At 41.0% G+C, this 27,862-nt stretch overlaps 1 protein-coding gene across 2 annotated transcripts; it reads left to right on the top strand.

The window, feature by feature from the left end:
* The first annotated feature begins 48 nt into the window (after nt 1-48).
* On the top strand, nt 49-27,241 carry fam91a1 (family with sequence similarity 91 member A1). Of its 2 annotated transcripts, none has more exons than XM_080862729.1 (24): nt 49-478; nt 1,573-1,657; nt 2,480-2,631; nt 3,990-4,047; nt 6,232-6,299; nt 6,600-6,713; nt 7,274-7,364; nt 7,818-7,880; nt 9,190-9,296; nt 9,437-9,475; nt 11,614-11,726; nt 12,058-12,167; nt 12,626-12,735; nt 13,147-13,233; nt 13,430-13,559; nt 17,059-17,207; nt 17,861-17,995; nt 20,128-20,241; nt 20,461-20,533; nt 22,024-22,170; nt 22,672-22,773; nt 22,981-23,104; nt 23,215-23,284; nt 24,842-27,241. In XM_080862729.1, the coding sequence occupies exons 1-24, from the start codon at nt 407-409 to the stop codon at nt 25,025-25,027; spliced, it is 2,499 nt and encodes an 832-aa protein (XP_080718855.1). In that variant the 5' UTR covers nt 49-406; the 3' UTR covers nt 25,028-27,241. The 2 variants fall into 2 exon arrangements, with proteins under 2 accessions (XP_080718855.1, XP_080718854.1); XM_080862728.1 differs by having other exon boundaries at nt 51-478; nt 12,623-12,735.
* The last annotated feature ends 621 nt before the right edge of the window (nt 27,242-27,862 follow it).

Below are 27,862 nucleotides of genomic sequence, written 5' to 3'. Positions count from 1 at the left end.
AGGCTGCCGTGGGGGTGGAAAATGCTCCACATGTGCTAAAAAATACTAAAAATAATGCAGTAATAATCGCACTTTAAGATAAACCATTGATTTGGACGGCGCTAACATCATCTCTCATTTGAAACTCCGCTCTCTCCTGCTCCATTCAGGTCCACGGTCACTCCTCAACAGGAAGTGACGAAAGTAGCCACGAGCGTGACGAACGGCTCTTTCGAAAATACAACAAGGAAGTTACGGTTTATTGTAAAGGAAAATAACCGCTGGAGAAAAAAATTCTCCTCAAACCGGGGGTCCCTTCGCTCGGTTGCTGGGTGTCCGGGGGGGGCGAGGTCACCGTGGACTTTCCCGAGAGCCCGTTTCCGATCATCTCGAGGAATTCTACTTGTAGCCAGCTAGCTAGCTAGCGATGAACACGGACGTGGAATTTCACATCAGGCAGAATTACCCGTGGAACAAGCTCCCAGCTAACGTCAAACAGGTACCGACTTTTAACGTTTCCTGTGGGCACGGAGAGAGGGGGGACACCGCAAGGGGAACCTGTCAATGTCACCGGGGCTGCTCTCTGTCATACTGGCAGCTGTCAGTGTCGCACTGCTCGCTCCCCGTCCTCTGCAGGGCTTCACCATCCAGCCGGAGCCATAACTGACCATCATTACACTCCAGCTACTGAAGCCACACTGGCATCACATGACAGTTTGTTTGATTGGGTGGGGGCACCACATGATTTTAGAGCGTGTATGTCACCTGCAGATACGGCTTTTACGTATTTGTGCCTGGTGCATTTAATGCTATTGAAATGTGCTGTTACAGTTAGTCAGTCAAATGCACGATCCCCCCTTCTCTTCTTGTGCCACTACGCCAACATGTCTCGGTGAAGAGGAGGTGGGTGGATGAGCAGTTTGAGCTGCTGCATCCTCATACACCCTCTGAAAAGTTGGATTACTCATCAGAAACAGTGAGACTCCAGAGGCCCCTGGTGTACACATCTGGCCTGATGTGCACAATATAACAAGTTTTCTCTCGCTCAAAACAGCTTTAGATACAATATTAAGCTTATGCCCCAATTCCATTGTTAATTTTCCTTTAATTTAAAATATCTCTTCTCATTTTTTGTGTGAGTTATCATGAATCCAGGGGCTACTGTGGCTCTAAAACCTGTGGATTACATCATGACACATAAACTGTCCATTGAGGATCAGACAGGTCATTGCTGATATCTGATCTGCTTAAGGTCATTATTGGTCCAATACCAACTGGTGTATTGGCCTTGTAAGTAACTAGAAGTATGCTGTAGGTATGTGCTACCAAAATCAAGCACAAGACGATGCTTCTTGCTTTATTACCTACCTCTTAGCCTGTGTCAAATTCAAATCCCTCATTGCATCTTTGCAGTTAATATGGTTTCACACGTTTCTCAACACATATGACATCACATCTAATAGCAGGAAATATTCCAGTATGGAAAAATATTTCACAGACAGCTGGAGAACAGGAGGTTTAAAAGAGGCCCTGTTTGGTTTCATCCCCTGACACATTAATGTGGTTGACCTGGGCATTTTCCTTTCTCTGCAGAGTTTGGGGAACTCTCAGCGCGAGTATGAGAAGCAAGTGCTCCTGTACAGCATCCGCAACCAGCTGCGATTCCGCAATAACCTAGGTGAGCAATATTATCCCCCCCCCCCCCACACACACACACACACACACACAGCAGGGGTAAACATACAGGGTGAGCTACATGATGTTTGAGTGTTAGATTAATAGACAGACAGTGGTTTGTAGCAGGATAAATATAACCCCACCAGAGAGTGCTTGATGATGGGCAAAAACTTTCTCACCATATCACCTTGCAGAGAAACATACCCCAGTGCTATTTTATCATTGCAGTAAGACTTCTGATTTTATAAAAGTCTATGGGAAAACAGCACTAAGGTTCATGGCTCTGTGACCTCAGTAAACACTTCTCTGATGGAACTGTAATCCCACTCTCTGCTTTCAAAGCAAATTCAGCAAAACACAAAGTTTATTTTGTAAATTATGGTGATAATTAGGAGGATAAACCAGGACACGGCTATTGGATCCTGCTTGTCAGTTAGCGAGTGAGAATGCAGTGTCCTCTGGTTCCCATTTAGAACTAACTTTCACTCATTATGTCAGGTTTCAAAAAAGTTACAGCAAAAACAGGAAGCACACGGGTTAAAAATGGGACTCCACTCACCTGTGGGTGATGTCTTATTAGCTCTGTCCATGTTTTGTTCTGCTTTTGGTGTTGATCATAGGATTATCCTTCATATTTGACCCGAAAAGGTAATATACAACTGAAAATACTTGTACTGTTAATAATCATACAGTGGCTAAACATGTGTATGTACCTGTATAATAAAGTGCATTATGTATTACATCGAATCACTTTAGATGTGATGTTGATGTAGAGAGATCGTTTCTGTATGTACACTCTGACTGCTGTTTGTTTTCTGAGCAGTGCGCCACGTGAGGAAGGATGAGCGCAAATATTATGAGGAGCTTCTGAAGTACAGCCGGGACCACCTGATGCTGTACCCCTACCACCTGTCTGACATCATGGTCAAAGGGCTACGAGTCACCCCGTTCTCGTATTACATAGGAATCATGGAGGTAAGCAACTCATGCTGCGTTGAAGAGTGCAATACCAGAGCATTAACTTTGCTCCCATTATCATAATCTCTGTGAACAGCCTCTCGTATACCTGAACATCTGTCGTTCTGTCAGTTCCCGTTGGTTTTAGAACGATGGGGCAGGTAAACCCAGAGGAACAGAGCAGACATACTTATTGTTCAACGGCAAAGGTTTTCTAATTGACTGGAAACATGCAGTCTCTGTTCATTTAAAATGAACAATGTCTTCAGTTTTTGGCATCCCTGGGAATGAATGCAGGAACTGCAGGGACAAAACAAGGACTCCAAAAGACCAATACAAGTAGAGGGATCTGAGCTTTTCACAGCTCCCAGCTGTTTAGTTCAGTGTGCTTTTGTTGCATGAATAGTACGAGTATACGGCATTGTTTGGTACACCTGAGTAGATGTGCTGGATTATTATGGTCACCCTGCATAAAGGATAAATGGGTGTATTGTCATTGGTTAGAATGATTGTGTGTTGGTTCATTTTTAACCTAAAAGGTAAGATTAAGGACGTCATAAGACATTGTGTAGCTTTAGGGAGGAATATGCTATGTTTCCTATGTTCCCCAGATCTGTCATCAGTCAGGCACTAGGTGTCAGTCAGCGTCTAGTAAAGCCTCATCTACCAGCTCAGGGCAAACACACCCGGGAAAAATCTTTGCTGTTTGCTCTGCAGTCAGTCTGAGCTTTGCCTGCACGACAGCTCAAACTCACTGATAAAGCAGAGAGAACCGGTCTGTCAGGGAGAAGGGTTCTCCTTGACTTTTGGCATTTTCATTTAGATTGCAAAGACTGAGCTCTTGTGTTCACGGGACTGGAGATGGAAAATAATGCATTTGTAATTGAATTACTTCAATTTTGTGGCTGACTACATAGTTGGTGTAATTCCTTTATACAGCCTGCTCTCAGATATATTTCCATTACCACAACTCTGTGTGCAGATACCAACTGTCACATTCGATTGTTCCACATTTAGTGTACTTCCCATTTCATAGGACAGATGTGGCTAATGTTCTTTTACCTAACCTATAAATACACATAAAGGAACAGCATTTATTTTTCAGCTCACTGAGAGGGGTTTCACCCACTTTCTGCTGCACGCTAAACCAAACTTGACTGAGCTTTAATTGTGACCACTAAATTGCCAAAGGCTATGTCATATTCTGATAATCCGTCTTAAGCACTTAATGAAAACTTGGAGTCGAAATTAGCACGGCTGCTCAGATCTGCTAATCCTGTTATTAATCAGAGACAGGGGACATAGAAAGGGGAGAACAAAATTAGTTTAATTCTTCTTTTTTCTCCTTTCTCCTCTTTTTTTCTTTCCACCTCCAGGATATTATGAACAGTGAGAAGAGTTACGACTCTTTGCCCAACTTCACTGCAGCTGACTGTGAGTTATTTTTCTTCTCTTCTACGCTTATAAAATGGCTTGACTGTCTCTGGCTCCCCAACTTTCCCAGTTCTTGTTTAATTTTTTTTCTTGCTGATTGTTTATTTTTGTTATTGAATGGTTAAAGGATCCAGAGTTTAGGAAGATTAGGTGTGAGAACAAGAGTCAGGAGCCCTAAGTAATTTCTTCTGGCAAACATTCATTTGTTTCGGCATTTCAGCATGTCCTGATCCCCCCCCCCCCCCCCCCCCCCCCCATTTTTATTAATTAAAAACTGAATACATTTTTATTTTCTGTCATTTTTCACACCAAGCAGTTAATCAAGAGAAATAATTGGCAGTTTATTTTACTTAATTTCTACTTCTTTTTTTCTATTTAGGGGAGACAGCTTGTGTAACACATCAGATTTGAAAGATAAATTAAAGCAACGTGTCAAAAATGTTTCTCAGAAAATCTGGCTTTTGAAAAGCTGATGATAAAGATGAAGATTGGCACCCTGGCTTTTAAGCATGAGTAGCACATGTTGTTTGTCTCTGTACAGTTTTCTCGAGTCATTTTTCTAAGTGGTTTTAGTGTTTTTTGGTTCTTGAATATTGGAGGTTTAAGGCTTCTTAGTAAAACTGCTGTTAGTTCTCTCAAAGCCCAAACCCTGCTGTGGTTTTGTTATTTTATTACAGGAATGCTTTTGTAACCTGCTTATTAAATTCAATAACAAACCTAAATAATTGCTTTGTGTTTCCATAACCAAACCAGAGCATTGCCATGGGTTTTAATTGGCTGGTGTAAATGCCATTTAATTATAATGAAAATTGCTTTTCCCCCTAAAAAATGGCCTCATTTCTGAGGACCCGCGTTTCTGGGAAATGACTGTGGAGCCTGATTAAAATTAGTTAAAAGTCACGGGCACTGGTTGTGATCTTTGATTTTTAGTTGTCAGCTGAAATGGGCTTTGGTGTTGACTAGTGAGTGGCTGAGTCCTGGCAGTGCAGGACCTTCATGCCGTGGAAGCAGAAGGCCGCCAGCAGGCGATCGTAGCCGTACTCGGAGGGGCCTCACTCCACTAATCTCTCTGGAGGAAGTCTGGAAGTGTGTCATGCAGAAGTGGGAGGATGGAGAGGCAGTGAGAGTGTGTGAGAGAGAGTTTTACGTGGGTGGATGTTTGTGTGTTGTGTCTGTGTCTCAGTGTAGCAGCAGGGTGCAAGTGTAGGATTCTGCGATCTTACTCGTTCCTGTTTGCGTTGGCACCTGTCCCAGCACGTTTTACTCTGCCCCCCTGCAACCCAGCGCAGCACAGGGGAGGGGACGAGGGGGGAGTTTTAGACAAATTTGAATATTTTAGTGTAACATGAAACTTTTTGCTACATGGCCCAGAATTTCCTCAGATTCAGAAAAAATGTGTTCGTTTGATTAGAAATAAATATGCATGCACACGCTTACTCTTGTTATCTCTGTCTGCCGGTTGGGGGATGGATTGTGTGTGTGTGTGTGTGTGTGTGCCTGTGTGTGTGTTTGTGTGTGTGTGTGTCAGGCAATTGTATTGGAGAAGGTGTGTGGGACTTGTTTGGGATTTGTTTGGACTTGCACAAACTTTGAACAAACCTCATGAGGGTTTTTTACTGAAATAACTTTTATTGAAAGAAGTTGGAAAAACACTAAAAAGGAACTGATTCTCAAACTTTCCTTCTTGACGAACGTCTTAGGTCTTACGTCTGTAATTACAAGAAGCCAGACTGAATATTGCAGGATCATTGCAGCCAGGTTAGACTGGACAAAAGTACTGAGCCTCCTACACATTACACTGACAGGAGCTGCTCAGCCATGGAGATCCATGCCAGGAAGCTCCTGGTGCACGGTTATTGTGCTGATTTTAATGTCAGAGGAGGTTTAAAACTGCAGTTACTGATTCAGGAGAGCGTTGGTGACTTTTATGCACCATGTGCCTCTGCACTCTTGTTCCTAAAAACGTCCACGTTGCAATAATACCACTTATAACTGACTGTTGAACATTTAGGGGGGAATAAATTTCAGAAAGTGACTTGTTGCAAATCCAATAATAAAAGTACCACATTTAAATTTAGTGAACTCTTTTGGGAAACTCATTCCTTCATAATTTTTGGTAAAGGCAGACTTGATTTTATACACCTGTGATAAGTTGACTGGCTCATGTTTCCAACCATCCCACAGGTCTAAGGCTACTTGGCATTGGGAGAAACCAGTACATCGACCTGATGAACCAGTGCAGGTCCTCCAAAGTAAGATGTCATTAATATGTATTTTAATCTGTTTTATTACACCTGTGCTCTTTTTAGTCTGTTTAAGCTGAACGAAGCCAGGTATACTTTGCAATCTGGGGCCCAACAGTGTACCATAGATGGTTAGTAAAGTCAGTACGGACTAGCAACTTGAATTAAAGTAAATTCTCCTTTATTTACTTTGATTGCTTGTCCATTAGTTTGTCCATCTTTGTAGTTAGAATATTAATATCTTTAACTTTTCTCACTTCACCTGCTAATTGCTGAGCCCTCTTTAATAATCTTTGTCTCCACCTTTAGAAATTTTTCCGCAGGAAAACAGCACGGGACCTACTGCCGGCCAAACCAGTCGAGATCTCCGTTGAGCCGTGGTGGGTGGCACAGACAGGCTACATCACCGAGGACGACATAAGGGTGCGACAGAAATTTGACTCTTTTCTTCTTGATTTGTTTCAGTTAAATAATGTACAATAAGACCCTGTCATTTTTTTTTATAGAAAGCTCAGTGTCAAAAATCACATATTTGCCTCAAGCTCTTTACAGCCGTACAGAATACATACAGCGATGTGGTTTAAGGTACAGACAGGCCAAAGAAACCTGGGTGAACATAGGTAGGGAGGATGAGAAAGCTTGGATCCTCATGTTGGAAGTTTAGCGTAATTCTGTCTGTTTAGATGTTTATGTGCCATAGGAAGGATAACATACACATGAAGAGAAGAAGGAACAACATGAAATGAGTGTAGTGAAGACGGTGAAGAATTACTGGTGTAATGTTTTTGTTTTCAACCTAAAACATAAATGAGCAAATTCTTCTAACAATTCTTTTTTTCCACAAGAAAAATAAAGAAACAGAAAGCAACACATAATATAAAGTTGGATTATCATGGGTCCTTTTTTTTAAAACCCTTTTTTGAAGCATATTTCTGTGGTACAGGTGTGTGCTAATGTCATCTGTTTACTGGATCAACTTGCAGATCTGTTCTCCCGCTGAGAAGAAAGCCATTGATAAGATGATAGATTCTGGTCCTCAGCTGGCAGGATCCATGGAGTACAACGTGGTCTTAAGTGAGCAAAATACTCAGTTCTATTTGCTCGTGCTCAACCATAAATTAGGTGGCAAATATTTAAATCTTGTTAGTTGTTTATAGTAAGAACAGATTCAGTCTTACCTCAGTGTGTTGGACTGATTTTCGGAGGTGAAACACAGGGATGAAGGTTGTGTTCTTGCAACTTAGATGTTAATTAGAGATCAGTTTGAGTGTGATGAACCTCTACACAGGAGTGCTGGTAACTGAGTGGCAACAAATAGAATAAAATGCACTGAGACGCTTTGCAATCTGAATATGTGTAGATATTCTGATGAGATTTTTATTGGGTTGAGGTTTTTCCAGCATACTATTATTCTACTCTGATGAAGCAGTAACTGCACAGGTTCTGTCATAATATTAGTTTCCACATGGAAATAGCAACAGCAAATATACAAAGAGAGTATTTTATACTGTTTTTTCTCTGCTGTAGGCTTGTACAACCGGGGATTCATCTACTTAGATGTTCCCATATCTGATGACAGCTGCATCTCAGGTACGTGTGTGTGCGTGTGTATGTGTGTGTGTGTGTTTAAACATCCCTATTCTATTTTTTTTGGCTAAGAAAGTTTGCTGTTGAAATATTGAACATAAATGAAATGCTAAAAGCTAAAAAAGTATTATGGGAATGAATTTGCACTGATCTGAAATCACGTGTTATAAGAGTATTACAGACACAGTAGTGTGCAAACGTTTCAAGCTAACCTGAGTTTCTTTATGTTTTTCTTAAAGAAACCAGATTTTCTTATAATTTTTCAAGTGATTTTTAAGAAACAATTCTCGAGGCTCTCTGGCAAAAGTTTTTCTTTTGGACATTGGCAGCTTTTTCACTTATTTTTACTCCAGTCCTTGTAACTGACCATTTTCAGCAGAATGCATTTGTTTGTTAAGCCACTTAACACCTGATCTGTGAATCATTCAAGCACAAAAAAAGCATCTTACTGAAATATGTGTCTACACGTACCAGGCTGCTGAGCGAAGAGCTAATTTTAAATTGTATCTTTTGTTATTTTGCTACTGTCAGCCTGTCTCAAAAACACTTCTTTTGTTCCCATTTCTATAGTCGAAAAATGAAAAATGTCAAACATGACACAGTTTGACAGACATAATAGTGTTTTTGCACCAACAAGATGATTCCCAAACAACTATTAGCTGAAAACCTGGCATATCCCAGCATGAGACGAACAATATCTTCAAGCCATGTCTTTAAGAAATAGCAAAAATCCAGCAAAGACCTGACACAGGACCTGATAGTTGGCATTTCAGTTGATAAATCTACTGCTCACTGAAGCCTCATCAGAAATGGTCTCAGTGGAAGGATAGCTGTCAAATAGGAGGAAAGGCTGAGGTTTGCCAAATTACACAAGAACTGGACTGAAAATCAGTGGCAACAGGTCTGTGATGCTCAAATCAGCGAGGGCTTAAAACACGGTGGAGGCTCTGTCGTGGTAAATTGATGGAATTATAAATCAGATTTTGATCCACCACGCAATTCCATCTAGAAAACATCTGATTGACAAAAGCTTCATTTTTCAGTATGACAGTGACCCCAAACACACTGTCAGTCAAGTAAATTCATAGCTGCATAGAAAAACACACATTGGGAAACACAATCAGGCATGGATTGGCCTCCCCAGAGCTCGGATCTCAACATTGTTGAAGCAGTGTGGGATCAATGTGGGAAATGAAGAGGTTAGTCCACACGTTTGCACAGTACTGTAGTGTATTTAAAAAGAAGGGAACGGAAACAGTTCTGTGTTTGAAGAGTTGCTGAACAGTTGTTGGTTACTGTTTGTGTCTTTCAGTGCCCCCACTGGAAGGGTTTGTCATGAACCGGGTCCAGGGTGATTACTTTGAAACACTTCTGTACAAAATCTTTGTGTCCATCGATGAGCAAACAAACGTAGCAGAGGTAGGCTTTAGAAATGTGTTTCATTATCCTCTGGCTGCTGCAATCATAGTAAGAGAGTGTGTGTGTTTGTTTATCGATCAACATTTCAACCAAACACTTTTTTTGTGTCTCCTGATCCTGCCTCCCTCTGTGCTTCCCAGCTGGCAAATGTGTTGGAGATCGACTTGGACTTAGTGAAGGTAGGCATCTGTTCATCCTACTGTAACTGAAGTGCAGTTTTTCAGAAGGGAAATGGTAGATCTGAGAAATATGTCTTTCAAAATGTTCACAGAAAAATGCAGAAGTGATTTTCTGCGCTTCCACTGTTGCTTTAGAAGAGATTTGTTAAACGTACTTCTTGCTTCTCTTTGTCTGCAAAGACACATGGCAGAGCAGCGTTTAGATTAAATGAAAGAAAGGGAGCAGCTTGTTTTGAAAAATATGTTTTGCTGCATAGGAATAGGAATTTGCTTTTCAAGGATGTGACGTTGTGGCATTTTGTCTGATAAGCAGCTATCACATCGGATCTTTGTTGTCTTGGAATTTCAGAGACTAACTCTGAGGGGGGGAAAAGCTTTTGATAATATGTAGCCAAGTGAGGAGACATTTCAGCACAATTTGGCCGTTTCGGTTTGGATACACCCTCACGCAGACGTGTATTTGAGTACCACGATTAGATCCATCATGACCCATGACTCCACCAGAGGGGCTGAGCGGCATCATTCCTGTTGAATTGCTGCTCCAGATGCACTCCATCATCACTTGGTCCCATCTCATTGGTGCAACTGAAAAGCAGCACTTAGGAGAAGTGGTTGAAGGCAGCGATTTAAAGCGAGTCTCCAGCAGAAGGCCTGTAGCTTCTGAGATGATTGAGATGTCTGAGAGGTCTCCATTGTGCAGAAACTTTTCCCATCCTGACTTGAGTTTGAACTTTCCTCCTGTGCAATAACCACTTCATGGCCTAAGTCATTTGAAAGAAACTTCCTCCCAGGGCCTCTTTTGATATGATAAGAGGATGACTAGTTGACCTCAGCCTGCACCTCTCAGGTGTAAAGGTGTGAAAAGCAATCAAGCTCACTGTGCTCATGTCTGAGTAAAAGACTTAACAGCATGGCGAGTTGATGACTGTAGAAGTGGAGGAAATAATGAAAAGGCCAGACAGCTGTACAGTACAGCTGTACTACCTTTCTTTTTTCTCCAGTTTTTGAGACCAGTTGAGTCAGCAGCCAGTAATTGCTTTCTTTTCTCCCTAAGAGCATCATCCAAAAGACTATTCAGATTGCTTTTAGTCACTTTGAGACTCTCACAAGGTATCTCTGTTTACAGTATAATTTGACAATGTAATTTCAAATCCTCTTAAAGCCATTCAAACTGAGGGGGTTGGTTTTCTTGGGCTACACGTTTGTATGACATTTGTCCATCTTTGCACTGAAACGGTTGACTTTTTTTGACAATACATTTGTTTTTTTCAGGATTTTTAATTTACTGTTGATATTTAGATTAAAATGTTAAATGAGGTCTGAATTAAAATATCTTGCTAATAAACTCTTTAAAAGTTTGTAATTTGTATGGATATAACTGCCTGAACCTAGACAGCGTAGTTTTGAGTTACTCTTACTACTGCAGGGTGGATTTCTGTACTAGAAAAGAAAATTTAGTCAGAAAAATGTCAGCGGTAAAGCTAAGGGCGATGTTGTCATCAGAGATTGCACCATCGCACAATGCGGGAAGAAATGTTTCCCAGAAGAGAGAGATAAAAATACCAAATTTTCTGGTGACGGTCTCAAGACATTTTAGAGCAAAATCTGTAACCCACTTTTCTTCTTTCCTTACCTTATTATTGCATCTCTCTGTTGTATCACTATCACACTCAACAACCACTTCTTTAGATACACTTTCCCAGCACTTGGTTGGACTTCTTTTGCTTTCAGAACAGCCTTAATGGCAGTAAAGGGTTTTGCATGGTTAGCAGCAATAATCAGATGTGTGGTGTTTAAATAAGGCTTAGTGGGTCTAAAGCATCCAAAGTAAGCCACAAAGTCTCCCCTACACAATTACATCATCGCCACCAGCCTGAACCCTTACAAAGCAGGATGGATCCATGCTTTCATGTTGTTTACACCAAATTCTCACCCTACCATCTGAATGTCACAGCAGAAATCGAGGCTCATTAAACCAGGAAACGTTTTTCCATACATGCGTTACGTGTCTGCCATGTGACTGGGAGCAGTTAAACAGGTGTACCTAATAAAGTGGCTGATAAGTGTACATATGGTTTCAGATATGTTATTTGTCGGATCAAGCATCATTTGCGTGTGCTTCTCCTGTGTTTTATCAGAACGCAGTGTCCATGTACTGTCGCCTCGGCTTCGCCGTGAAGAAAGGTCAGGTGTTCAGCTCAGACCAGCTCCACCCCACCTGGAAGAACGCCCCATCTGTTAACAGGCTCAAGTATGTGTTGTCATCGGTCAGTCAGCGAAACACCATCTGAAACCTCAGTGTAGAGCAATTTGTTGAAATACATTTTTACATTTACACAGTTGAGCACACAAAAAACCAACATTTTAATGGAAGCTTCGAGCGTTTGAGACTCCAGAAACCGCCACACACCAACGTTATTCTTATAAAAATTCCATGCCATCAATGTTTAATGAGTTTTAATTTCCCCAGCTTTAGGACATGATGAACTACTAGGGTGTGGTGACAGTGTGTGATGTGGTGACAGTGTGTGATGTGGTGACAGTGTCCTTTATGTACTGTGTACTGTTATGTACTGTTGTAGGAGCACTATGGACCCCCAGAAGATGCTGCTGTCCTGGGAGCAGGGCAGTCCTGTAATGGAAGGAGGCTCCTCAGCCACAGATACAGACACCACTAGCCTGGAAGACCAAGGTCTGTATACACACACACATGCACACACACACAGGCATATTCTGCAATGTATGCAAATGCTGATGTGCGCACATGGAGCACTTTATGATTTGAGTTTGAAGCAGCAGTGTTAATTAATCCCTAAGAAAGCTCAGTCATGTTTCTGAAACTCATTCTCACATTAATAGGTGTTTCTCTAAAACATTCTCATATTTAAACTGAGTTTAACTTTGTTTTACATGTTAAGGTGGCACTGTTAAATTTGCGTTAGTGGATATTGTCATATAAGTGACTGTTGATCAATCACATCTCCATGTAAATCAGGCCTGTTTGATAGAGAGAGGCTTTAGTTTTCGTCTTCTAAATGCAGTTAATCATAAAAACACTAGTTTTAAAAGAATAACTCGCATGTAGCTGTGCTGTTAGACTTGCTGCAGTATGCATGAGTGGTACAGCATATTTTTATGTCTCTGTAGCAGACACAGGTAGCGTTAGCAGCCTGAGCATCCCAGCTGCACCCACCAAGAGGATCGCCTTCCTTTTTGACTCGACCCTTACAGCCTTCCTGATGATGGGCAACTTATCGCCGGTAAGTGAAAGAGTGTGGACGTGAAGGCTTCGCGTCAGTGAAAGTGGGGTAGGGTGGGGTAACAAGCATAAGATAAAGATAGTGGCTGTGCTGTGATCTCTCAGAGGGAAAATATTCATCAATGCAGTGTTGCTCATGCATGTGAGTTCTGCTGCTCGCTGAATGGTGCAGAGGGATGTTTGCCTCAGTCTGAACTATAATATGAGTGTACTTTTTATTTTATTTTGGAAAAGTAAAATCTCTGTGTCTAAATTTCTGAGTAGCAAAATCTGGAGCAATTAGGTACCTCAAACTATGTTTGTATCATTATCACTGCTGTTAATCATATAAAAACACAAAAAACAAAACTTATCTTGTAAAAAATTGGATGTTTACTGTTGATCTAATTGTTTTCTGTTGTCATGCTATCAGAACCTGAAGAGTCATGCTGTGACCATGTTTGAAGTGGGCAAACTGTCGGATGAGACTCTCGACAGCTTCCTGGCTGAGCTGGAGAAGGTGAGACCAGAAATCAGAATTTCTTTCTTGTTTGCAGAAAATCTCTCATCAAAAGCTTAGCTTAAATTGAGAGGATGCTAACTAGGTGCAACAAATACACATGTATGTACAGACATCAAACACTACATGCAGACATCTGAATACAGTCACACAAACTCTGAGTTGGAACTTCTCCACTCGTTTCTGTTTCTCTCAGGTGGAGAGCACAGCAGAGGGCGAGGCTCAGCGTTACTTTGACCACGCTCTGACCCTGAAAAACACCATTCTCTTCTTGCGCTACAACAAAGAACTCACTCAGGACCAGGGACCTGATATTCCAAACATAGGTAATTATGCAGTTACACCGCCTTTATTTTCAAATGAGCACTTTGACGAGGACACGGGGTCTGTTACCAGTCACCCGTCCATCCCCAGTTTACAAGACTGGCTACCCTTCTTACAGTGTTGGTCAGATTTTAGTAAAAATTGTATACAGTGATCATCCAATGGGTCTTCATCCAGAAGTGTGCTCAAAGGCAAGGTCACTTTTGTTATTTTAAGGACAATTACCTATGAACTGTGGTCGATTGTGAGCTAAATGAGTTACTATCTATAATATAGAGCAGGGCGATATGACCAAAAATATTTATCACGATATACATTTGAAAATTTGCGATAACGATATAACTGACGATATAATTGACGCTTTACTTTACAACTCCTCAACTTTATTAGTGCAAAAAACCCCATCAATGTATTTTCACTTAAACAAGCCGCTGTTTTTTAAGTGCATTAAAGTTATATAAAAAATTAACTGACTCCTCGCTGACAGTTTAACCAAAAGGCATTTCCAGTGGAAATTGGCCGACATATCCTCAGCATAAAACTTAAAAAGAGGTTATACACACACAATACGGTAATATTATATTGAAGCACAGTATGTATCACTCCGCGAGACTCCTGCCTAAGATAGCTGTAAAGCTCCAACAATCCATCAAGCGGTGCGGCTTCGTAGCTTAGCAAAGTCGTACTGATACATTTGACAGATTTTCGAGCGCCGTGTACCACATAAAGTCGTTTCGAGGTCAGTAAACACAACCACAATTCATACATAAGGCACACGGGATTATAAGGGGCACTGTCGATTTTCAGAAAAATCAAAGGATTGATTTTAAGTGTGCCGTATTTTCCAAAAAACACGGTAGTAACGACGGCCCGCTAGCATGCTCTACCAAAAATAGTGCTTTGTTGTGTATCTGACGGACGAAAGCCAAACCAGTTCCACACCACTGAAGTTGCAGCATTTTTACAAACCAGTTCTGGTCCATCCGTTTCATTCAACGATCCACTTTCGCTCTCCTCATTGCCCAACATTACACCGGTATTACCGTGAGCGGTATGATATGGCCCAGCCCTACTGTAATATATTGATTTTGTTGTTTCAGTATCATGGAGAGAAACCTGTTCAGTATCTTTGCTTTTGGCATGCATGAACTGAAACACCAAAACTCTGATTATTAGATGACCTTATCTACAGCTACAGTTACATCCATATAATTACTGTTATAATTATAGTGGTGGATGCTCATTATCATTGTGAGCCAGAATCTCAGGATTCAGCCTGCTTTAAATATTTGGTTTCACACAGCTTTTGTTTTTTTCTTTACTCTTAAATCATAATAATGGGATAGAAGGGCGAGATGGCCCTAATGTGGTCATCTCAGGGATCAGGTCTCACAGCTCTGGCTGTAATTGGCTAATCCTCTCAAACCTTCTGTTTACAAGTGTCAGCCACAAAGATGGTTTACAGGAAGAAGAGCTAAGCAGCTTTTTTCAGATAAAATGAGCTGAGCTGCACCGAAGTCGGTTATAAAATAAACAATGATTATTTTTAATATCAAATATTAAAGTTACGCTGTCATAATAGGGTCTAAAAACAAAAGCACTGAGCTTGAAGTAATAAGCTCCCTTTTAATGTGACACAGTGTAACTTTGAAGTGCATCAGTGGTTCTGGTGGTCTGTTTTCAGCTGATCAGGAGTTCATGTTTTTATCCTGACTCTGTTACCTAAGAAAGTACTCTGAGCTGCTCTGACTGCAGTTATAGAAAATGGTAAATGTCTTCCATTCAGCAACTTGTTCTGTGATCTCAGGAAATCAATACATGATTACTTTTTTGCTGGTTGTGCTGGTTGTGCTGCTTTTGGCTGGCATCTCTCACTATTGTCTCTTTTGGCCCTCACTGCTGTCTCTTAAATATGCTCACAGAAAATACTGAAGACAACGGCATACTATGTACACAGAGTAAACCTTTATTGTTCAGCTTGTGTCTCTAGAGGGAGCAGAAGAGAGTATGTCCTCCAGCATCGACAAAGCAAGCCTCTGAGTTTCTGCGTAGCTTCCATTGCGCCAGCAGATGCTGTTTGTTTGGTTTGGCTGTGTGCCTCCTTTCTGATTGTCTTATCTTTGTGTGCTCCTCATGCTGCTGCTGCTCAGCTGAGGAGTGAGAGCAGTAAGAGCCTGCTGGCTGAAGCTAAACTAATCCCCCAAAGAGTCTAATGATCATTGTTAATTTGGGAAGTGAAGGAAATTTGTCAAGCAAAGAAAAAAAACACATTTGGTAAAGTCAGAGGAGATTTTTTTTTTTTTTTAATTATTGGACCAGCCATTCATAACTGTATTAGAATGAAGAGAATAGAAAGTTGAAGTGTGCGTGCCATTTTCCATGTTACAGGTGTAGTTAATGATGAGTTATTATGGCGGTAAATCACTTTTTACAACAAAACACTCAGAAACAATTGATACTGTCAGAACGAACATTTGCAAATCTTGTAGATTATTAATCCCCGTTTTGTTAATTAAATATAAGTCACTTTATGTATCTTTGAAATTATTTATCTTTCACCCCTTTTTAAAATCTATTTTGGGGGATTTCTAGCCTTTTTTTTTTTTGATCAGACAGTAGAGAGAATGCAGTAAAGCTTGGATAAAGACCAGGGGGAAGGCACGGCAGTAAATGGTGTTTGGACGGATGCAAACCTGGGCTTGTGCATTGGTCTTATGGCACATGGATCGTCTGCTCACCTAGTCAGCTAAACCAGCCCTCCTGTCTTTCACCCTTTAATATCATAGACATCTCTTAGATTCAATAGGTTCCACTGCAAGATACAAGGATTTTAAATCCAAGGATGCCAAAAATATCCTTTGAAAACTTAAGCAAGAAAAAAAACTTTGCTCTGTTCAATCATCACATTATTGCCTAAAGCATCCACACTTAGAAATAACTATTCAAGCCCTTTTTTTTTTTTTTTTTCAAAGGAATAGTTAACATTTTAGGACACATGATTACCAGTTTTTTCACTGAAGATTAGCTAAAAAGATCCTTCAGCCTATGGTTTCTAAGGTATTCCTGGGCCAGATGAGAGATATAATCCCTCGAGGAAGTTCTGAAAAACTCCAGATCTCAGCCCAGCTGGATGCACCTGGAAAATCTCCAAAGAAGAACAGTCAGGAGGCATCCTAATCAGATGGCCTCTGCTCCATGCTTTCCAAGCTCATCACCCTATCTATACAGCTGAGCCCAGCTACCCTACAAGGCCAACTCTTATTTTGCTCATTTATATCTGTAATCCCATTATTTTAGTCACTACCCACAGTGCATGATGACAGAGCATGGTTGGAACAAAGCTCCCAGTTCATCATAACAGTCCGGTGGAGTGCAAATTTTTTGCTGTGGCGTTAAGTCTCTCTATCCTGAGACAACACTACAAATTTAATGCGCATAAACATTTGCATTAGCCTGTTTAGGAAGTAAGTCAGGATTTTCTCATGTTTTTCCTCTCACTAGGTTTCCCCTTGGACATGTTGCGCTGTGAGAGCCTGCTGGGTCTAGACCAGGCCACCTGCAGCCGCGTCCTCAACAAGAACTACAAGCTGCTGGTCTCGATGGCACCGCTCAGCAACGAGATCAGACCCATCAGCAGCTGCACCCCTCAGGTATGATGCCTGGAAGGAAGGAGAGCAGAAGGGCTGCTATTTGGCATGCTGGGATGTTTGGGTACATGTCGAGTGCGTTTATGTGTGTGTGTGTTTGTGTTCTAGCTGACAGTTAATGAGTTTGTCCGTTTGGTTGTGTTTGCCTTCTCTTGTAGTGTACACACTCATGCGCTCGGGATTGATTTGTGATTGTGTGTGTGCTCCGAGTGCTCAGCCTGCAGTTGCCCCAACAACAAGGCTACACATAGAGAAAAGGGAAGGAAAGGAGGCGAGGCTCACCAGTAATTCCTCTGCCTGGCCACACTCCAGCTTTCTAGCTGAGCTCAGAGAGACAGAGGGAAAGAAGTTAAACTCTTGTTGTGCCGTTCACGCTGCTGCTTATTCTAACACTGCTGCGACTCAGTGAAGTGGAATTTACCAAATTCTTGTCTTTGTTTTCTTCTCACGTCTCTAATAGCAGCTTCAGTTTCCCCTCAGACAGAAGAACAACACGGACGCAATTATTGTCATGCGCCTGTGTTATTTTTTTAGGTTGATGTGAAGTGTGAGTTTATACAAGGAATGAGATGGGAAAACTGCCCAGTGTGCATGCGTTAGTTCTGCTTCTGTAAACTTATGTATGAGTGCGTGTGTGTTTTTGTTTCTCCTTGTAGCACATTGGCCCAGCCATCCCTGAGGTGAGCTCCATCTGGTTCAAGCTGTACCTGTATCATGTGACTGGCCAAGGCCCGCCGTCTTTGCTGCTCTCCAAAGGCTCCAGGCTCCGCAAGCTGCCGGACATTTTCCAGGTTTGTCCAAACTAATGATTAATCAGCTTTGTAAGTCAGAGGCGTAGAGACACGGTCTAGTCAGATTAAAAAACAGCAGTACTGTGTTGGACCAGCAGTTGGCTGAGTCACATTTTCACTCATCTTTTAAAACCTACCCTCTCAAATCTTTGACCTTCAGTGAGTCGGAAGGACGGGTAATCAGAGCGCTGGCTAGCTCTTTTCTAAACAAAGGCTCTCGTGGACCTTGGTCATATCTCACTGTAAACCTGCATTTTTCTCTTCAAAGGCTTCCTACTGGTTGTGGGATTTGTTTTAATAGCTCTGGGATTGTGAGACAAGGACCTAATGATGACTTGATACAGTAGATTCTCAGGGGAAGATGTGTAATGTCATGCAAATGGACCTATTAGACCATAGCTTGCATGCATGTATTTTTGCACCTTTTATCTACATGTCTCTTACTTTGTTGGTGTTTCAATAGGTTCAGAAAACATGCAAAATATTTTTAATGGGTCATTGTAACACTAATGACCTAGTTTTAAGGCAAATGCTAACTAGGAAAGGTAAGAAAGTAGAAATGCTGCAGCTTCATCCATCCAGCCAGCCAGCCAGCCAGCCAGCAGGTTGACAGTCTGTTGCAGGGCTAACACTTAACATGTAGTAAGAATCATGTGAAAGCAATTTTTGATTTTTTGGGAATTTCAAATTGACTGTGGAAGGACAGAGAGTTTCCATAGGAGAACCAGGTTATCTCACGCTGGGATAACATATGGAGTAGAGGCTTGCGGGGGTAAATAAGAAAACTTTTTAAGGGATTTTTGCCTTAAAACGATCTCACAGTCCTGTGAAAAACTGAGTACACTCTTACTGCTTTCACAGGTGATAAGAGTGTAAGTTGTAGCCAGGTGCTTCTAATCAAATGCACTTGATTAACTGATCATCAGCAAGTGTGAGTGTATTCATAAAAGCTGAAGTTTTGGCAGCTTGCTGGTCTGAAGCATTCTGGAGTGCGTTAACCTGAATCCTCCAGTGCCACAGCCCTTCGGGGAGAGTACAGTATTTAAACTCCCCTGTAGCAAACTATTCCAGAGTCAGATGCGAGACTATCTGTCTGACAGCTAAAGCTTGGCTGAAATTGGGTCATGTAACAGGACAATGTTCCAAAGCGCAGCAGGAAATCTACAACAAAATGACTGAAAAAGAAAATAACCAATGTGCTGCAATGACCCAGTCAAAGTCCAGACCTCAAGCTGATTGAAATTTAGGACCTTAAAAGAGCTGTGCATAAATAAATATCCATAAATCTCAATGAACTGAAACAACGTTGTAAAGAAGAGTCGGGCAAAATTCCTCCGTAATGAAAAGAGAAGCTGATGAAGTGACACAGACTGCAAAGTCTGAAGTGCCGTTTGGTGTTGAGCCCTGTGTGTGAGTCTGTTGATCAAAGGAGAGACTGGGCCAGCTTGAGATTGTCACTGAAGAGCGAAGGGTGGAGGAACTGAGTTGGTTGTTTGTTTGCTCTGCCTTCTCATGGCAGTGCAGGAAGTTACACATTTAAACAATTTTAAATGTGTAACTTCCTGTCCATAAGTCACTTATGGACTGAAAATAATTAACCAGAGACATGAGAATAACACCTTAATTTCATCTAAAAGCTCTCTCTCAGTTTGAGAGAGCCAAACAAAATCCTTGGCATGTGAAATCAGCAGCAGGGTGGAACCTTGATTAATTTAACCGGCTAATATTGACCTAGTGGGAGGTTGACAAGATGGCATGACAGTTGAACTAGAAGAAAATCGTGTTTCCTCTTATTCTTTTTTGTTTTTCGATCTTCTAAATTAAACAAAAACTGGTAGATGGTTCAACTGAGATGCTGTCCTACATGTAGAAACCTGTATTTACATTTACATAAACAATAAAGCTATTTTGGGGCAAAAAGAAGTGTAAAATTGCAAACCTATCTCCACTTTTACACATCTACTATCATTTATTAGAATTTATTATGATTTATAAAGCTTTATGTTAAATAAAATGTGTTTTTCTTCATATTATTATTTTTTGTCCAGTTTGTTGAAAGCTGCTTTGGAAAGATCTGATGATGAGTGAAGTTATTCATTTCTGAATCCCTTGAACCTATTCTCTCTCTTCAGGTCTATGACAGGTTATTGATAACTTCCTGGGGTCACGACCCTGGAGTGGTCCCTACATCCAACGTGCTGACAATGCTTAACGATGCCCTTACACACTCTGCTGTTCTCATCCAGGTAAACTCACTCAGATGAGGCTGATTTTTCTATGTCATTGTCTTAAACCTCATTTAAGTTGAGAGGATAAAATATTGCCTTTAATACCAGATTATTTAACGTAATATTAATTTAATGCTGTCTGATGACATTTTTGTACGTTTTCTACCAACTCTTGCTGTGTTTGTGTATAAATGTGCACTGATTGTAATTTAAACTACATGTGCATGTAATCCACAGGGTCATGGTATGCATGGGCATGGAGAAACGGTGCACATCCCATTCCCTTTTGATGAGGAGGATCTGAAGGGGGGTAAGAACCTGTCTGTGCATAAACTATTGTTTTGATATAGCAGCTTTCAAATAGCCAACCTGCATTTAACCATAATGAAGAGTCCTGTTTTACTGAGTCAGACAAAATGTTAAAAAATGACATTTTCTTGGCTCAAAATGGACCTTTGGAGACTGACTTTGCACAGAGGCGCGACTGTCTCACATGCTGAATCTGTGTTGTCTTATTTTACAGAAATCAAAGCATTTTCTTTTCTATTTTTGATTTAAAGATTTAAAGTTTTTGAATAAATCAAACTGTTTTAAAAACACTGCTAAACATCGGCGAACCATAAGTGTACCTATGCAGAGAAAGCTGTGGCTGTCAAAGAATGAGAGGTGATAGTGAAATAACAGGAGAAAGGGGTTTTTCTCATAAGAAAATATGAAACCATGAATTTGCTTCACAATAGTATTCTTGACACGCTACTGTTCTCTCCAGAAACGGAAAACTCAAACCCACAGATTGGAGATTAGGAGGCGTCGCAGACTATTTATTTGATTTCCTATGGCTATTCATGGTGCAGAATAGAACCCCGTCCTACAATTCAGCATATTTCAATAAGATATAAACATTTCAAAAATAGATTTTAACACAATAAAAACCTCAGATATCAGGCCATTTTAAGTTTTTATTGATGTTGTGAAATATGGCTTTTTCCATCTGCTCATTTTTCGTGCTCCTAATCTGACCTTGGGTTCATGTGTTCCAAAGGAAGAGGAAATGTACAAAGTCTTCAGTTTGCTTTTGGTGGACTCGGTGACTCATAGCCAGAAAACCTGTGGTGTAAGATGCATAGAGGGAATCTGAATCAGATATCAGAACAACCCTGAAAGGCTACTCTTAAATGTAAAGGATGGTCTCTCTACTACTGATGTCCTCTTTAAAGGTGACTCTGAATGTAGCTTAAAAGGGCTGTCAATGAACATTAAATTATTATATAAAAATAAAACGGATTCACGTCTTTCTATTTGCATGTTCGTACTTCCTAACATTACAGAGAGATTAGGTAAAGTGTAGCAATGTGTCCTTGGTTTACAGCCTTAAATTGCTAACTGATAATACTGTTATACTGTATTATACACTAATGATATATCAGCATTGGTATACTTTCACTGGCAGGGTGTGCATAAATTACAAGCATACCTTCAAACTGTGATCTTTTCTCTGCTGACTCAAACATTCACTGTTTTCAGCTTTGAGGGTTTTAACTCATCAAACACTGTTAGATTTTGAATCCTGTAAAATCCCTCTCTTTGTGCATTTGCTTAAAAGTACCATTTAAGTCTCATCTTCCTAATGTGCTTACTGAACAAATGTAACAGGCCAAATGAATAAACACAGTCCATAACAGCCTCATGCAGCAGATAAATTGTGGCCATATCTTTGCATCGTGTCATTTTGAGTGTTAGCTTTGCCCCGTTTGGTGTTTAACATGATCCCACTGTGTGTGTTGTGTGCCTCCTGTGCAGAGTTCTCCTACTCCAACATGTGCGTGCACAAGGCACTGCAGAAGCTGAAGGAGCATGTGGATCTGGAGCACCAGTGTGGCTACATCACCATGCTCAACTCCAACAACAGGCACCGCCGCAGGCCCAGCGACAGCACTGAGTGCAGAGGTAACAAGAGCTCGCACGTGCACTTTTTTTTTTACGGCTGTGCATGTGAGGGTGCTGGATGGAAAGCATGCCGGGTTGAACTAGCAGTGGTGCATTTACCTGCGATGGCCATAATAGCACTAATGGTGCAGATTGGATAAATATCGCTCACAGTCCAGTTTAATTATGCCGTTTGTCTGCAGAATAGTTTCTTTTATTGTGATTGCCTTTGCTAATGCATACGGATCGAACACTTTTAGCCTTTACCTTCAGATCAGCTGATTGAATCTTGATGTAAATGATCACAAATCTCATTTAACGCGCCAAGTGAAAGATACAACACTGCAGGTCTGATTTTTAACAGATGAATTTCCAATGTAAATCCCGCAAATGGCAAGAAATTATTTTAAAAAAGCTTCTCAGTTGAAGGTCTTATAGGCTTTATTCTAGCTCTCACCATTTACCCACAAACAACACTCAAAAGCCTTAACTGTGACTTAGATTTTGTCACTTCTCTTCCAGGAGACACCCATCTAGGTGGAGGCTTGGACACTAATGGCAGCACTGAGTCCTTTGAGCTTGTGACAGAGGAGAACAACGGTGAAGGCAAAGGAAAGACAGACAGTAAGTGTGTGTTAATTTAATTAGGATATCTCCAGTAGTATTTAATCAGATGTTTGTTAGTTGAAAGTGTTTGGGAAGAATCTAAGAGCTAAAGCTAAAGTGTGACAGAGGCTCCATGCTAAATTCAACACCAAAATGCTCTTGTCAGTGTCTTATGTTGTAATTTGTGTCCATCTTTCCCTTGCCAATCTCTTTCCCCCCCCTCAGCCCTTTCATCTGAAAACGAGTGGGTCCCTCTTGAACTGTGCTTTGGCATGCCCCTCTTCAGCTCTGAGCTCAACCGCAAAGTGTGTCGAAAGATTGCTTCACACAAGCTCTGCAGCAACGAGAGGTAAAAACCAAAATCAGGCAGCATCCTCTAAAGCTTAACTTTTACATAAAAACTGTGACAGGAGCTTTGACGTGTGTTGATGCTTGACTAAAGATTTGTTGTTGTTTCAGCCTTCAAGAGCTACTCCACTCGAGCCGAAAACTGTCACTCAAGGTGTTGAGCTTCGTTCAGTCATTCCAGGTAAAATCACTTTGCAGTTTCTTCAGGTGTCCGCTTAAGAAATCCTGCTCAAAAGTAAAAGTCTTGGCCAGTGAAAAGAGCAAATGTCAGGTTGACAATAATTTATCCATTTATTTTGATAAACTGTTTAAACTAATTCAGATCGCCACAATTTGTATCTAAAAAGCGTCCCAGACTGATAATCCATTCAAATGTCCAGTCAAGACACGAGCCACATGGGCCTTATGAGACAGAAAGAAATATCATAGTAATAACAGGAAAGTACAATGTGGTAAAAATATAAATATGTTGTTTTAGCATAATTAATGTTACTATTTAAGCATTGTTCATTTTCAATTTATTTATATATCGTCAATTCAGAACAGCCTCCTCAAGTTGCTTTAAATTGTGTGGTAAGACCCTACAACATTAAACCCCAAACAATCAGGTGATGGGCAGCACTTGGCAGCAGTAGAAAGGAAGTACTCTCTTTAACAGGAAGAGACCTCCAGCATAACCAAGCTCCGGGAGTGGCAATCATCTTCTGTGATTGGTTGGAGGGTCAGAGGGGAAAGAAAAGAGAAAGAACAGAGCTTAGAGAGGAGGACAAAACAAACACGATAAAAGAGGAGATAAAAGTTAATGACATATAAAAATGGCATCCAAATGCACAGGGAGTGAAGAAGAAACTGAATGCAGACTGATTGCAGTGCAACTAAGGAAGGGTTCAGTTTTATGCATAATTAACAACTGTTATTACTTTTAACCTCAGTGCTTTAAAGTGATTCTTATTCACCACTTTAAACACACGTTCACACTCTTCATGAACACTGTTGTGACCCACAGCTAGTTTAGGGAAAAACCTTCAAACAGACCTGTTGTGCTGATTTTCATTCACATTTTAATAGCAATCTCTATTTATTTCTATTTGGCCTTGATATGGCCCCTTAGTCTCATTAAGGCATCTTTCTTCTGATTGGTTGCCCTTGGATGACTATATTAATGGCATCTGTTCTCTTTGTAATCATAAAGAGACAAAAGTAGAAAAAAATGGTCTCAATCAGAGTGTTTTAAGCAGTCTCTAAGCTCGGCTTTCAGCCTTCTGCGATTACTTACACATGCGCTGACCTCATTAGTTGAAGCTTTTGCCAAGTGTAATAGGAGCATTCAACATCGTAATAGTACATATGTGACAGAAAATAAGGAACTGCATAATGGGTCCACTTTAAGTTGGTGTTTATTTAATTTTAGTGATCAATTAAAGACATGAACATTACAATGCAAAACAGGAAGTGGAGCTGGGTGAACATTTAGTGCAAGAAAGAAAGAAAAGACAGAAATTGGAGACAAAGGAAAAAATAAGTGAAGTAATCAGAGCTGAATCAGGGTGTTGCAGCACGAAGGTAACATGATTAAGCGAAAGGACGTGGCAGCAGTATTTACTGGTTGAAATGGTGGGCTGTTTCATGAATCACACAGGAACCCTTCTGCTGGCTTTTCCTCCTATAAAAATATATCCCTGCCCTTCATATCGCTGCCTGGTGTTCTGATCTGTCACCTTTGACCCCGTGTTGGCAGGATGGCAGCCAGCCCTCTGACCTGGACAGCGGCGTGTCCAACCCTCTCAGCCAGCCCCCGCCAGAGTCCGGTGTCCCCCTGCCCGCCCTCAACCTCCTCTTCAAGGACGGGCAGCTGAAGGAATGGAGCGGGCGCGCCCCTCCTCCTCTAGACATCTCAGCCCTGCAGAAAGACCAACTGACATAAAGCATCAGCAAAACTTCCAGATTTAGGAACGAGGAAGCAGCGTCCCAACAAAGGGGGCTAATGTCTTTTCGCAGCGTCACGTCTCACTGTGGAAATTCCTGTTCGTGGTTCCAGCCCTGCATCTTTAAATCCAGTCACAAGGAAACTCCCTTATTCGTAAGCCCCGCCTTCTTGTCCATCAGTATCCAGTCATAGGATAATTGGCCCCATCAGAACTTTGTCATTCACCTACTGTATGAGGAATCATCGACACTAGTACCAACCCTCTTTGCTGTCCTCCTTCCCTCCCCTCTGTGATTCCTCGTATTCGTAGCAAGGCAGTGTTATCTGTTGGAGTGGTGCTATTATCACACTATATCACAGCGATGCAGGTAAACATCATTTAACCTGGAAGACCATCTAACTGGAAACAAATGCGCTGTTTTCCCACTGACTCCACCCCACCCCCACCCCTTCAGTCGATGGATGTTTTGTGACCCTTGAGAGCAGAGTGTAAAATGGTTAATATTGCATAGATGTTCTAAAAAAAAAAAGAAAAAAAGACCTGTAAAATAAACATTAAAGTGTTGAACAGACTTCTTCAGGAATCATTTGACAATATGCATATTCTAGGACCAATTCTTTGGACTTTAACCAGGTTGATAAGACCCCGCTGCCTCCCTGTATTGTCTCATGTTAAGTGATCTAATGCATGATACTATTGCACAAAAAAATCTTTCCTCTTTACTTGTAATCAATATTTGGGGCATTTATTATTTGCACTGTGCAGGATTTCTTCAAACCTGTGGATGAAGTAACATCATGTAATTATTATTTTTTTTAAAAAATGTTGGCTCATTTGTAGTGTGCACGTGATTTTAGAGCTCACCAAAAGGAAAGTGTCATACGAGGCATCTGAGAAACTGCGTTTTTTTTTTTTTTTTAATCCATTAGAGAACACCAAAGACCTTATTTCTTTATAATGATTTATTTTCTTTTTACTCCTTTCTCTGTTCTTTTATTTTGGTGTTGCCTTATTATTTTCAGCCAATCAAAAACTACCAGGTCTGGGATCATATCTCCTGATTTTTTTTATTTCCTTTTTTGGGGGGTTGTTTTTTTTAAATCTCACAAGTTTCGTTCTTTTTTTAAAATTGTTAATATGCATTCGATGTAGTGTGTCTAACTAATAAAAATTACCAACGTCGGATCAAAAAACCTGCCAGCCATTATCAAGAATTTGACAAAATGAATCAAACTGAACCAAACTGAAAAGAATGGGAACAGTTAGCTCTGCGTGTTTGACCCAGGGCTGTTGCCACTGTCGCTTGCCAGCTATCTCTCTCTGCCTCTCTGTGGATCAGCTTTTGTGCGGTGCACTCTTGGCCAGCCTTGCTCACTCTCCAGGGGATTCTGTTTACACCATGTTTTGAAAAAAAATAAGGGGGTTTGTAGTCTAGAGAGAAGGCAACTTTGTTGTGAAGGCTGTTGCAGACCCAGGGGATGGAAATGCTAATGCTTTGCCCAGCATCTCAGAGATGTGATGGCCCAAAAAGTGTCTGAAGCCTATCGTGAATTTTTTCAGTGTTGCTCTGAGAATATAGAGTACTTTTTTTTTTATTGCGTTTAAATGGAAACCCAGTTTGTTGAGCTCTCTCTCCATTTTTTTTTTTTTAAAAGGAATCTACATTCTGTTTTTGACCCACTTGTGGTAGTTTCTGATACGTGATGCTAAAATAGGGGAAAAAACAACTGTCACAAGGACCTTTTGAAGCATGATGACTGTAGAAACCATTGTGAGTATGTTGCGTGAGTATTGTACACGTCACGGGTGTGTTTTAATACACGCCTACCTTTCACAGTAAGAGTCTCCTCCCAGTCCTGCCTGTTTGTTATCTACTTGCAGTTACTCAGTCGTCCCAGATACACCCCCCTACCCCCTTCCTCCCCTAGATATACATCCACCGCAGTGTTTAAAATGCTGGTTTTATATGTCAGCAGGTATTTTAGGAACTCTTTGTTGTAGCTTGTTTAATGGGACTGTGGATATTTGACAGATTTAAACATGATCTTGTAATTACATTGGTTACAAAAAAAGAAGAAGAAAGTGACATTCCTTCACCATGCCCTTCCTTTATCCTTTTCTCCATCTTGCCTCGTCTCCGGTTACATACTATTACAGATAAATATGTAAAAAGTATATGAAAATATAAATAAATATGTAATAAGATCAAACTCTCTCCTCCCCCCTCTCCATTATAATATCCTGCAGTGGTGTATTTTATTTCTTGTACACTTTTGAAGGTTTTGAATCACTGATTCCACCGCCCACAGCCTCTGACTTATGGCCAATCACATTACACCATAGTAGGCCATTAGATGTTTTCCAAGCCAGGTGGAACAGATGGTGTGCAAGACGCAGCGGTCCGGATGCTCTGTCCATCTGCCTCAAGTATACACATATTCAACTATCCTCATAGATTTTAACGGACACTGAGCTGAAAAACGCATTGTTGAATACCTGCTTGTGCAGCCTTTGAAAAAGCTATGAAAAGCCTGCAATTTTGGGATGGGGGGTGGGGGGAGATTAAGGTGTCAGTCTGAGGCTGGCTGTGTCCCCATCGGACAGGTGGAGCCCTGTCTAATTGAGTGTGTCTCCCAGGCCTCCCTGCTCCAGTAATTTCCCAGCACCACAAATTACAGAGTGTTACCAGGGGGCACCGGGGGCGTAAACTGGGTCATGCCACCGGAGGATAAGAAGCACCAAGAAGCGGTCAAATAGGCTGCATGTCACCACTCTAACAGTCTATTTCTTTCCCAACACCTTCAGCCTGCGTTGATATAAAACCTCATCCT

The sequence above is a fragment of the Rhamphochromis sp. 'chilingali' genome, assembly GCF_963969265.1.
Source record: "Rhamphochromis sp. 'chilingali' genome assembly, chromosome: 17".
Lineage (NCBI taxonomy): Eukaryota > Metazoa > Chordata > Actinopteri > Cichliformes > Cichlidae > Rhamphochromis > Rhamphochromis sp. 'chilingali'.
Note: the sequence above shows the minus strand (reverse complement) of the source record. Positions and strands in the feature narration are given on the sequence as shown.

Excerpts from the sequence above, each read along its gene's own strand:
- fam91a1 (XM_080862728.1), top strand. The coding sequence starts at position 407 with ATGAACACGGACGTGGAATTTCACATCAGGCAGAATTACCCGTGGAAC. Across the intron at positions 11,727-12,057 it reads CCATCTGTTAACAGGCTCAA|GAGCACTATGGACCCCCAGA; the intron begins GTATGTGTTGTC and ends GTACTGTTGTAG. Across the intron at positions 22,171-22,671 it reads CGACAGCACTGAGTGCAGAG|GAGACACCCATCTAGGTGGA; the intron begins GTAACAAGAGCT and ends CTTCTCTTCCAG.